The following is a 12,848-nucleotide window of genomic DNA, read 5'->3' as shown; positions in this document are numbered from 1 at the left end:
TCTGCATTGAGTTTCCCTTCGTTATTCTCACCCCAAAACCCACGGGTTAGTGTTATTCTCACTTTGGGCGTTTTCCTTTTTTTGTGTAGCTTCATTTATAGTTTTTTTCCTAAAGCCAGGTCATGAATGAACACATATCAGTAACCAAATAATAATGCATCTCCTCCTCACCTCTACTTAACTTAAACTTATCTCAACCTACTACAATAAATAGTCCACTCTTTCTCCCACACAGTCACTCCTTAAACTCTAACAATTTTATTTAACGTTCTGATGTTTACCCTGCACCATTGCTGAATATCAGGCTAGACCTTGGGTCAATAGCGAATGTCACAGGTTAAAGTCTTGCTGTTTTACTTGGTGCCTGACATATTCTGTCCATGTTGTACTTTCAGTGCTGCTGCAGAAAACAAAAGCCTGCTGCCAAAGCTGATAACGGCTGCTACAGCAAAATGGAGACAGTGAGTGAGACATTCTTGCATCGTGCATGTGTTGTGTGTGTGCTTGCGTGCACATATATATGCTGGCTTACAGATAGTAAAATTCACAAGTTATTTTAAACTAATTTTGTATTTGTCTCCCTCTGAAATACCTTCCTGTCCAACTGCCTTCCCACAAACTTCTTTCATGCAAATGTCTGTGTGAGTAGATGTTTTCATTTGCATATTTCTTGATGTGTGTTTTCTTTTGGTGCTCATCATTTAATTGTAACTGTTTAAAACTGTTTGATTAAAGAGGATAAGATTGAATAAGTAAATTACTTTTTATTTTTAGAACACCCGTGGTGGAGCTTCAGTCAGCAATAACACATATGATATGATCAATATGAACTCAGCACAGAGGTTATCTGGAGGTATTGAGAACAAGGCATACGAGGACGGATATGATGAATCTTCAGGATATGTTAAAGTCCGCATGTGATTGTTCTTCCTTTATCTGAGTGATGTAAATAAAAAGGACAAGAACAAGCTGCTTACATTTAGCATTTTGTAATCACATTATTCCCTCTTGTGTTGAATGTGTAGTTGTGATATTAATTTTCTTCAAAACTAACATTTCACACAATTTTAAGGCATTTCCTAGTTCTTATGGACGTGACCAGTGTTGTTGAGTAGGGAGGTAAACACGTATTTCCAGAAACCTGAAGCTTGTTTTCCCTTGTAAAGGAAACGAAAAATGGGGACTCAAGATTTCTATTTCTGTAAATAAGACTTTATCTCATCAACACTGGTCAAAAAGATCTGTTGTGCAGATACTCAATTTGCAAACTGTGCAAATACATGTTCTCATGTGGTCTGATAAAGTTACATATCATATTTACACAATGTTTTTGACACTGACATTCCTTTTTAGCAATAAATTAAGAAGCCATCATGTCACTTTAAAAAAATGTTTCCAAGTGGATTGAGAACACTTGCATATGAAAAGGTGTATGTCTTTGATATTTTCTTTATAAAATCTAGAGTTTAAGAAAAGGCATGGTAGCCTAATTTAGGGGATATAGTGAGTATTCTGTTTTTTGTACATGACTTTTTTTCCCTGGGATGGGACAATAGTAAATTGAAACATATCTTGTGCGGGTGGCTATAATAGCTTCTTTGTATGATTAGGATAAGATATATCATTAAACCTTGTTTGAAAATTGTAGCTAGGTTATTAGAGGTTCACATGATTTCATATCTTTGTGTTACCTTTTTTCTAAATGCTATAAGGAATGAGTACAGGACATCATGATAAAAATGGAGAAAACCAGCAGATGCGAGTAGGATAATGGTGGGTGAGAGAGTGGCTGGTGGCAGACAAACACTACTGTACGTAGTCATTTGGTGGAACAAAAAAAGAAAACTGCAGGACAGAATTCCTAGGATGCAATACACTTTACATGTTTAAGTTCAGGTAGACAATGTCTTATTTCAGGTGTTTTTTTTTAAATAGGAAATTTTTGTAAAATCTTTCTTGTTGTGATCTTGTAAAGATAATGTTTTCATAGACAGTTTGTTGTTGATTGTATATTTCAAAATGAAGCAGCCAAGATTTGGAGAAGTGATTTAAAGTGATGCTGTTTTGAGACTGGTTTTATTTCTTCAACATGTGTTTTACTGTGTTTAATTTTAAATAAAATAAATGACAGGTTGTATATATCAAAATCTTTTCGTATCAAGGATCTTAAAACGCAATATTTACATGTACTTAATCTGTTGTAAATCCTTTTATAACAATATGTTTATTTAATTCATTAAATTTATTTTGTATGATTGTAAACTATCCATATGAAGAACAACATAAATCTTGTCTTACTTGGTTACAAAGTTCTTTGGCCATCAGCTTTAATTGTTGCCTGTCAAAACATTATTAAAAAATTGAAGCGGAACACCAGTAAACATGTTATTTTAACCAGTTTCACTTGTGAAGCTAACAGCAGTTTGGCTTGGTTTTTTTTTTTTTCATTTTTTGATATCTTTACATGATGCACTTGCATGACCAGTTTATTGAGCATTTGCAGATATTAGGGCATCAAGGTGGTGCAGTTGCATGAACGACAGAAATAGCAGGTGCATATTTCCAGATATTTTTAGAGGTCATTTTGTAGCCATTCCTGCGGTTGGCTCAGTGTTGTTGCCACTGGCATCATTATGCATCTTCAGTACTAAATCCATTGCAATAAGAGCTTTTGATTTTGTAAAACATAGAATTGCTTAGAATTAACATTCCAGATTCTAGTTTTAATTCATATCATGATCTTTTTACATCTGTTTATCATATGTAAAATATAGGTGAGAACCTATTAGCTTTTATATTATTTTAGTATTTTTTTTTCCTTTTTATGGTGATGTACCTGCATGAACTTAATGTGAAGTGTAGTCTAGTTGCAAATGAAAGTTAGTATGTCTGTATTTACAAAATGTACAGGCCTGATGTTTTAGTCTGTGTCACACAAAAACATGTTCCTTTAAATAGAAGCCACAAGCATTCTACCCCTATATGCTGGTGGAACATCGCCTCACATTTTTGGAACATCCACCCCTTCTTACCCGAAGAGGTTATGTTGGACAGCATGAAAAGTTCTTAAGCAGGGTTGTACGAGACTACATAATGTAAACATACGATTTGGGTTTTATGTTGCACCTTTGTCAGTGTAAATATACATATCTTTGCACCAAAGTTACTCAGATGTTTAATTTTGTTTAAACAAGTAAATGCGGCACTTGGAGTTGGTTCAAATTCAATTTGCACATTATTTTTTATTTACATGAATGCATCTTGTAAAGAATCCATTTAAAAGCAATATAAATCTTCACCAAAATAGTCCACGTTTTTAACCCTTACGAACTTTATTATATTACTAATATAATTGTTATAGTGTCTCTGGATCACATCGTTTAATAAAGAAAGCAATTTCCTTTTTATGTTTTCAGATATTTTTAATGTTTAACTGTAAATGTTTGGGCTAGGATCATCATCATCATCATCATCATCACCATCATCACTGTCATCGCTAAATGTCAGGAAGATCCGCAAAAGGCTCGGCGCGTTGCCCAAGCAGAACACAAATATCACAGTCGCTAAAATTACTTTATTAAATGGTAAACATGTGATGTCGCAAAGGTTGGCACGACTGTGAGAAACTTGTAGAACAGAAAATATTTTATACGTGGATCAGGTTCCTTCAAGTCATCCAGTCTCACCCACTGACCCAGGCACTGCCCAGCTCACATTCTGAGCGCCAGCGGAATGAAAGCGGACGAGGCAATGCACATCCCCAGTGAAAAATAACCGACTGTTTGAAAGTATTCTGGATGCATTTCCCCTCCACGACGGACAACCCTTCCGCGGCATGAAAATTTGCATCTGATCGGGTTCAAAGGTAAATAAACAGAGAAAAAATATCTCCGACACCGGGCCTCGGTAGTCTCTCAGTGATAGACGAGGAAATTCCGCATGATAGCAGGGAGAGGCAGAGCTTCCACCAGGTGTGGGAAGTTTGGGCGCAGAATGGTGTGGAGCTTTAGCCGCACCAAATGTTTCAGTTCTCTGGGGTTCGCTGCCAGCCTCAGGAGTACCTGCTTCTGCCAGGATGTCAGCGAGTTGCTGGAGCGGATGGCGTCGACGTCGAAGAGAGCTCCGGCCTGCGCGAGGAGTTCGAAGATGTTGTCGTTGTTTCTGATGTACTGTACGTAGCTCAGGATTCCGAAAGGGTCCGTGACGCGGATGTGAGACGCCGAGACTGGGGAACAGACATAAGGCAGGTGGGAGTTTGTGATGGGTATGTGTGGGTAGGACAGTTAGAGCAACGTCCACACTATGGGTGTGAGTTTGAACAACTGATTTATTTCTTCCGTCGCCCATATCCCAGACAGAGTTTACAAACAAGTCTACCACACCCTTCTAAAAAATCACAAAATCGAAAACAGATCAAAAACCCACAATCTTCCCCAACCCTAACGCGTATATACACACACACAAACACACAAACATCAATTCAGATCCCGGGGCCCACCTCTGAAGTGAACCCTGGCGCCATGCTGCAGCAACAGGTGAACCACCTTCTGGTCAGCGTCGGCAGTGATGGTGCGCAGGTACTCGGGGAGGGCGGACAGGTATGGGGCGGTGTAGGTGACGAACTCGGAGTGGGCGTTGGGGTCGGCGCCTTTGTCCAGCAGCAGCTGCACGAGCTCCACCTGGCGGCACAGGCCGCGCGTCCCGCAAGCCAGCATGAGCGGGGTGGTGCACTCGTCCGTCACCTCGTCCACCTGGTGACACAGGTCATCTATCACCTTGTGACACAAATCATGACTCACGTTGTGTCACATGTCATCCACCGTCCTGTGACACAGGTCATCTATACCCTTGTGACATGACATTAAACTGAATTTTATAGTCATCTCCTGGTCAATGTAGTTGGTGGTAACACCTCGCCATATGATACGCGTCATCGCTTTATGTCAGGTCACACAATTAATACACATCGCGTTGTGACACAGGTCATAGAAGGTAATTAAGTCATCGTCATAATGTGATATATATAACAAACGACAATCATTGCCTCCTGAGACAGGCCATACAAGGTAGCAATCGTTAGCTCCGCGTGACACAGGTCATGGTATATATAATCAGTTATCACGTCATGACACAGGTCATATATAAGATAGCGATCGTTAGCTCCTCTTGACTCAGGCCATGCTTTATTGTCACAGTTATCATCTGACGACACAGGTTGTAAAAGATGAGTATAATTAACCACCACCCCCACCTGTCAGTCACATATGCAAGACATGACCCCCCCCCTCGAGACTCTAGCGACCAGAGAGCGTGATGGTGAAAGGAGTAATAGAGATCAATTGGCAAGAGTGAGAGAAAGAAAGAGGACGAAAGAAAGAAAACGAATAAAAAAGTACACAAAAATTAGCGGAGACCGCTGGAGAGGGGGTTAGATGATAGACGATGAGGAGGACCTACCTGGGCGCCCCACCTGATGAGCATCTCGCAGATGTCGGGTCTGTCACAGAGGACGGCGGCATGCAGTGCTGCATACTTGTAGTCGGGTGGGCGAGCTGGCGAGGCGCCGTGACGTAGCAGCACGTGCACCACGGCCAGGTTGCCGCTGGTTACGGCGTAATGCAAGGCTGTCTTCTGCTCGAAGCGCGGGGGGCTCTGCAGGTCCACCAGTGCGCCGTACGTCAGCAACAGGCGGGCCGCCTGCAACTTCTGCTGCCTGCAGGCCTTCATGAGGGGCGTCATTCCGCACCTGGCGACAGACAGAAGGAAAGGGTTGGAGGGAAAGTCATTTTGCTTGTATTTTTAATGGACAGAGAGATCAGCAAAGAAATGGTTCATCATCATTATCATCATCATCATCATCGTCGTCGTCGTCGTCGTCGTCGTCGTTGTCGTCAGTCTTCTTCTGTATCTGTGGCATCGACGTACTTTCGTTCCTAGCAACATCTAAACTCTTTCTTGTTCTTTCTGCGCACATGTGTGTGAGTATATGTTAGGGTGGAAGAGCGGGTATGCACACACAACGCACCTGTTAAATACGTTGGGGTCGGCGCCGTACTGGAGGAGGATCTCCAGACACTCGAGGTGTTCTAACGGCACGAGGTTGATCTCATAACCCATGAAATATCTGTGGTCAGGTCGCGCCCCGCTCTCCAGCAGTAACCTGCGAGATGCATGGTGTGTCAAGACAAAACAAAAGCAAATAAATATCAGATAAAACAAAACAAACAAAAAAACCAACAAAACAACAACAACAACAAAACAAAAGGAAAAGCAGAAAAAAAAACAGAACACTAAAAAGACTACAAAAACCTAAAACAAAAAGAACAGACAAAAACAAAAAACGATATAGCCACAGATGTCCCACTCACGTCTACATCCGTCCCACTCATACCCACATATATTCCACACACGTTCTGCTCATACCCGCATATGTCCCACCCATACCCACACGTTGTCTAAGTCCCAGTCAATGCCAGACAAGGAACGACTGAGTGCTAGCACCGCGCATGCGCACCTTAAGCAGTCGACGTGGTTGTTCTCGATGGCGAGGTTGAGCGGCTCGATGGTGAGATAACCCAGCGCCTTGCTGTTCTCATCGACGTCCTCGTCGCCCGTGAAGAAGTCCACCCGCGCGCCGTGCTCGATGAGGATCTTCATCGACCTGTCACAGACGCGGCCAGCCAGTCACATCTCGGGCTCTGACGCATCATCGCCGGAAACCCGAGAGAGACTTCCGGTGATGTGACAAAGGAATAGATGAAGATCAAAGGATGTGCTTGATTTCTGACCTCTTGATATGTTGACAGACATAGGGAGAAGCAGAAAAGAGATGGAGAGAGGGTTAGAAGAAGAAAAAGAAGAAGAAGATGGCGATGATGATGATGACGAGGAGGAGGAGGAGGAGGAAGAGGAGGACCTACCACAGGCGGTGTACCATCGTTTTCCCCCATTTTATTGAAAAGGTCTCAAAAAACACGATCTGCTTTTGTTTGTTTTGATCAAACCCGATTTTTGCCGTTTTCACCAGATAAGATCTGATTTATCAGCAGAGGAACCATCCAATAAAATTAAAGGCTACAAAGATTTGTATGGGTTCAGCTCTCGTCTCGGCCACGCTGTTCTTTGTCTGCGTGTGACATCTGTTTACAGGGCTGACTGGCTTGCCAAGCTCAGCTCGCCGTCCTCACCTTCACGCTTCACAGATGACAGTACGCTCGGACTTACGCGATGTTGCCTTTCCGCGCGCAGAGGTGGATGGGAGTGTAGCCGATGTCGTCGGTGATGTTGACGTCAGCGCCTTGGTCGATGAGCAGCCGCACGCACTCCACGTAGTCGGCGTACACGGCGTAGTGAAGCGGCCGCAGTCCGCGCTGCGACACGAAGCGGAGAGGTTAACATAGAGGGAGAGGACATACGCGGAGGCGGCGCGACAGGCGGTGGCGGCAGCGGCGCGGCAAAATTGAAACGCTATGAGCGAGCTCAGCCTCTACCTCGTTTCCAAACTGATACACGTTTTTGAACAGAGATTATTTACACTGCAATCAACGCCTGCCGCGTTGGTAGATAAATACAAAGCATTTACGTGTCAGAACAACTTGCATCCAACTGTTTCTGCCTTCGCAACAACGTCGGTCATTTCGAGGGAACTTTCTCTCTGTGCGTGCTGGCGGATGTTTACGTGTATTTTTGTGTATGTTGTAAAGTTATATCTACGCATGTATGTGTATGCATCTCTGTGTGTGCCAGGGTTTTTTTTTTTTCTTTTTTTGTGTCGTGTATGTCCATCCGCTCCAAACACAAACTAATAACGCCATGTAACCGTCACCTTGACGGAAGCGTTGACCTTTGCTCCGCATTTGAGAACGATGGAGATGTCGGACAGTGATGACCTGTAGGTGATGGCATCGGCCAGCAGCTGCATCAGGTTCTCCTCTTGCAGGATGGCCGGCTTGCTGCTATCTGATTTTGCTGTCGACGACGGCGGTGGTGTCGTCTTTCGCGCCTCTCTCGTATCATTGTCAGCGTTGTCTTCAGACTGCTTCAAAAGAGGAACAAAGCTTCATTACCATGATGATCCTCAAGCTTTCTTTATTGTGAGTATTAAAAAAATACTGTTTGCATCTCATTTTCCCTTCTTCATCATCAAGTTTTTTTTTTAAATTTACAATTGTTTCAAGGGAGAAAATCAGCGTCAGAAACGGAGTTAAGGACCTTTCCTTCAATATTTTTTTTTCCAGTTTCGCTACACGACTTCAAGAAATTTGTGATCGGCTCTTATTAATTTTTTTATTATTATTATTTCTTGCTAGCACTATGCACATTTCAGTTTAGATGGTTGAGATAAGCATCAGAATAATTTTCAGCGCCTAATTGGCCGATGTCAAACAAAAGAAGTGGGCAGGTGAAGTGCATGCGAACTTTGACCTATTTATGCATGACAAGGATGACTTCCTCAAACTGGTTAGAGGACCAGGGAAAGAAGATGGAAGCCAGCATCTAATTATTGGGATTGAGACGATAAGTTTTCTGACTTTCCGACCGGCAAACCAGCTTTGCTGCCACACCCCTTCAACGTAGAGACCGTTGTATCAATGTTATACAAAATCTATTTTTTATTAAAACATTTTGCGTTCTTGTTTGTCAAAGTGAAAATGATGACCATGTTACTGAATCAAATGACTAAAGCTTTTGATGAGAAAACTCAATTGTTAGACACGCTTGCACAGAGCGAGAGAGGGAGAGAGAGCAGGAAGCAGCACTTGTACCTGCCCAGGTGTCAGTCCCTGACAGGAAACAGGTAATCGAAGAAAGTAAAAGGAGATACAGAAGTGTGCCTCGACTTCATTTTCGCTGCGTTGAAATGTTTGCGCATGCGCAACAAACGCCCCTGACATTTGCTCGAGACGTTTCGAGTATCAACGGTAATCTGCGGCTGACTTTTTCTCCACCACAGGCTGGCTAATCCTCGCGGATCTTGGTGGAATTCACCGCCATCGTACTGCTCCCCCCCCCCCTCCACACACACCAAAAGAAAAAAAAAATCCCTCCCAGTTCTCAAACATCCTCCCACCGCTTCCCTCACACACGCACGAGTTCATTGCCACTTCCTTCCCCCCATCACACACACACACCTCCCATCACAATCTAGCGATTCCTACTTTTGGTCTTATACGTTATACACAGTTGGCCACTTTGCAACCTCAGTGTGTTTTGTTTGCTTTTTTTTTTTTTTACACATCCCTTACCTCTGCTCTCCTCCCCCGCCTCTGCTCCTCTCTGTCTCCAGCTAGCCCCCACTTTAAATAAAGACAGACCAACGACGGACAGATAGATAAACAGATAGATTCACAACTCTTTCTTGTTTACTCCAATATTTATAGTCCCGAAACAACATTTACGCGGTGGTTGAGCTAGAAACCCAAGGACAGTAAAGCGTTAGGTGCACGACGCGGCTTCAGTTGCCATGGCGACCAAATGCCGTGTCTTAGCCCTAGAATTGTTTTGGAACGGGCGCACGGTCTTACAGCCCAAACAGGTTGGCACTCCGCGAAGCGCGGGACTCTGCCAAGGATGAGGCGCAACAAGAAACTTCGAGTGCCAACAGGTTGCAAATGTAGGTGAGGACATACACCAGCAACAGCATCGACGACGACTACAACAGTAACGACTTAGGACTGGCGTAGACGAGGTGGTAAACAAGTGGTACACTCAGGTACTGCACGACGGAGGAGCTTGAGGAGGGGAGTAGCAAAACAAACAAAACCAAACAACAAAACACTTTACCTGGTGGTTAGCTTGAGGGTCCCGTCTTTCGGCCATCTTCTGTGCAGCAGACCTGAAAACACTTGTCTCACCCCTGTCTGACAGCCGGGAACGACGACATCAGCATCAGAACAACACCAGCACCTGCTGGCACAACGTCTACAACTTCAACAAAAGCGGAACTTGAAGTCAGTGCTGTTGGCAAGTGAAGTTATGATCCCCTCTGCCTCTGCAGGCCACCTCTTGGAATCCGCCATCTCTCTCTCGTTCTTTTTCTCTCTCTCTTCCTCCTCCTTCCCCCTCTCTCCCTCCACAATCCTCTGCTGTGCGAGGGCTGCTTGACCTAGTCGACCTTAGCCTGGCTGTGGCGTCTTGGCGTATGTATGCCTGACTGTCTAACACACTCCCGATGTACGCGGATGAATTCTCACGATGCGCGTGCAGATTACGTCAGTCTTTATCGTTGTTTCCTCTACCATTACCCTCCCTTTACCCTCTCCCTCTTCCCGACTCTCTAGACGCGCGCGCATGCCCGATCATCTCTTGACGCAACGAATTTTCGCTCGACGTCACGTGCAACCTCTTTATTTATAGAACGGTTGGTGTCAAAGGTTGCGTCTGCGCGAGCATCGTATGCCAGAAATGAAAGAAAGTCAGTCAATGCTGTTAGCAAGCTTCAAAAAAAAAAAAAAAAAAAAGAAAAAAAAAGACACAGGTCCGAGGATGTGCCAAAATTTTCTTTGTTGCTGAACTCAAAGCAAAAGGAACTTAAAAACAAAAATTCGCACTTTTCTGTGCACGTAACTGCGCATGTCTTCAGAAGTAGGTGACTTGGATATGGATGCTCTGATATACCACCATCCATCCTCTTCACCGGGCAGAACACCAGGTAGACGTAGAATCATACCAGAGCTTAAATATATGTACTTGTTGGTGATGAGAAACACTGTGTGGCTAGTCAGTGCGCTTAGGTCACAGCTCACAACGCACTATAAACAGGTGTGAATTATCTACAAATCAGAAGTTACTTGTGTGTCCATGTTGTAAGTATTTGAATGAATTATGTATGTATGTTTGTGTTTTTACGAGAGAAAGTGAGAGAGCATTTGATTATGTGTGTGTGAGAGAGAGAGTGAGAGAGTATCTGACTATGTGTGTGTGTGAGAGAGTGAGAGAGTATTTGATTATGTGTGTGTGAGAGAGAGAGCTAAAGATAGTAAGAGTGAGATAATTATGTATGCGATTTGAAAGTGATGTCTCTTCGCTTAACTGGTTTTAGAAAACTGTCATTTTGTCACGTCCGTGGATCAACAGACTGTAGATGTCTTCTGCTGACCTGAGTCATTTACCTAATTTCTAGATTATTCATTTTGGTTTTGCTGTCTTTTCCGCCTATCATCTTCGTTCATTAACGAGCTCTGGTCTAGTCTTCCTCTTGATTTTACGGCAAGGGTGGTGAGCCTTTTTACTTTCAAGGTCCATTTTTATTTTTATAACATCATTGGACTAGATAAATTTATCAACTTAAAATTAAGCCTGCCATATTTGGTCAAGCCGTAGTTTTACCAGCGTGTTAACATTTTTGCAACATGTCCCAGCCTGCCTGGCACCACGAACTTGCTATACATCCGTGCTGGCACTGACTGTCCTGACTGAGTCAACTCAGTACAGGCAACGGCCCACGGGTAGCCTGTATGTTCGTGGAGTTTCTTGTCTACCCCTCAAAATTTACGTTTTTATTATGATCATCTGTCACAGTCACTCGTGTTCCCACAAACGTCTGGACATTTGCGCGTTCTTTTGTACACAAAACAACTCGACCTCTTTTGTAGGCCTGTATACATTTAATAATTTTAAATAATAAAAATACACAACCAATGTTAAAAAGAATAATTCCCTAGTAAACATACATCAGTTAATCCTTGCTGCTATCTGTAAGGTATGTTATTATTACTTAATAATGATATGTAATTCTAAAATCTGTCATGAGAGAAAGTGCCTTTCTTGATGATCAACTTAAAAATAATGGAATGTGAAGTTCGGCACAACTCTTGTTTGTTACTGTATCAACAGTCACTGGGGAATAATGTTTGATAAATCTATATAAATATATCTGAAAAATCATTCTAGGGATTATTTTCTGGTTAGGTTTTATTTCTGAGAGAGGGTACAGTAAGAAAGAGGAGTCAATAGGATTTTGCTGAAGGATTGAACGTTTTCTTTTCCTCAGATTTCCTAATAATCGCTTTTGATGTGAAATCTTCTGGTTAAATCTTAAGGCAATTTTTTTTTTTTTTTTTTTTTTTTTAATTTTTCAATATTCTGCAGCTCTACTGGCTTCAGTGTTCCCGCTACCGTTCGCAGTGAGGGGACGTAAGCGTAAAATAACTGCATCAAGAACAAAACACGAGTTTTCTCCCCTTAAGCGTACCTACATGATTATTTCTCTCCCCCCAACCCCCTACTTTCTACACCACGGTCTTCATTAAATCCCTCGTACTTTCTTTTGATACTCTCACTGTTATCTCTTCTTTTCAAGCATTTCGAGCAGATTTTCTTTTACTGTCAAGCTGAGCTTTGACTAACGATGCCATTTTCAATGAAAAAATAATAAGGACGATGACGTTCTATATGTGCACTTCCCTACTTGGCAGTGATCTCAATGTGATTGACAAAAAAAAAAAAAATAAAAAAATAAAATAAAATAAAATAATAATAAATAAAAAATATAAAAATAAATAAATAAAGTAGCACAGTCTGCAGACTACAAAAGCAAACTGAGAAAGAGAGGGATAATAAGCAGGTTGGGAATATGAACAAATCCAAATGCATCCTGATTGTTTCTATTACCTAGAAGCAGCAATATAACAGGATAATAGCATTTCAATAATAAAATTTTCGCTGGGGGATGAACCTTCTTTGAAGACCTCTGTCATGGGCTTGGCAAGGTAGGGCAGGTTATGTAGCAGTTGTCACAGTCAACTTGACCTTTAGCCGTGCATCTTTATCAACAAGGCTCTGCTCTCTTCCTGCCATCACATCAGTGCTCGTTTGATCACATTAAAGACTAAAAACAAGTATTTACT

The 12,848-nt window shown here is 42.5% G+C and overlaps 2 protein-coding genes across 6 annotated transcripts in view; one reads left to right on the top strand and one right to left on the bottom strand.

Moving 5' to 3' along the window:
• Nucleotides 1-3,403, top strand: part of LOC112575112 (neurogenic locus Notch protein-like) — a 50,526-nt gene extending 47,123 nt beyond the window's left edge. For all 4 annotated transcript variants that reach the window (XM_025256697.1, XM_025256696.1, XM_025256694.1 and 1 more), the window contains 2 exons: nucleotides 396-461; nucleotides 775-3,403. In XM_025256697.1, coding sequence (XP_025112482.1) covers nucleotides 396-461; nucleotides 775-921 — 213 coding nt within the window. In that variant the 3' untranslated portion in view covers nucleotides 922-3,403. The remainder of the gene's footprint in view (nucleotides 1-395; nucleotides 462-774) is intronic.
• Nucleotides 3,191-10,303, bottom strand: LOC112575113 (ankyrin repeat and SOCS box protein 10-like). Of its 2 annotated transcripts, none has more exons than XM_025256698.1 (8): nucleotides 9,784-10,303; nucleotides 7,826-8,038; nucleotides 7,225-7,370; nucleotides 6,515-6,661; nucleotides 6,026-6,160; nucleotides 5,458-5,746; nucleotides 4,499-4,751; nucleotides 3,191-4,225 (listed from the first exon to the last, which is right to left on the bottom strand). In XM_025256698.1, the coding sequence occupies exons 1-8, from the start codon at nucleotides 9,817-9,819 to the stop codon at nucleotides 3,915-3,917; spliced, it is 1,530 nt and encodes a 509-aa protein (XP_025112483.1). In that variant the 5' UTR covers nucleotides 9,820-10,303; the 3' UTR covers nucleotides 3,191-3,914. The 2 variants fall into 2 exon arrangements, with proteins under 2 accessions (XP_025112483.1, XP_025112484.1); XM_025256699.1 differs by having other exon boundaries at nucleotides 7,826-8,035.
• Between the last annotated feature and the right edge of the window lie 2,545 nt (nucleotides 10,304-12,848).

Source organism: Pomacea canaliculata, linkage group LG11 (genome assembly GCF_003073045.1).
Source record: "Pomacea canaliculata isolate SZHN2017 linkage group LG11, ASM307304v1, whole genome shotgun sequence".
In the NCBI taxonomy this organism is placed as follows: Eukaryota; Metazoa; Mollusca; class Gastropoda; order Architaenioglossa; family Ampullariidae; genus Pomacea; species Pomacea canaliculata.
Note: the sequence above shows the minus strand (reverse complement) of the source record. Positions and strands in the feature narration are given on the sequence as shown.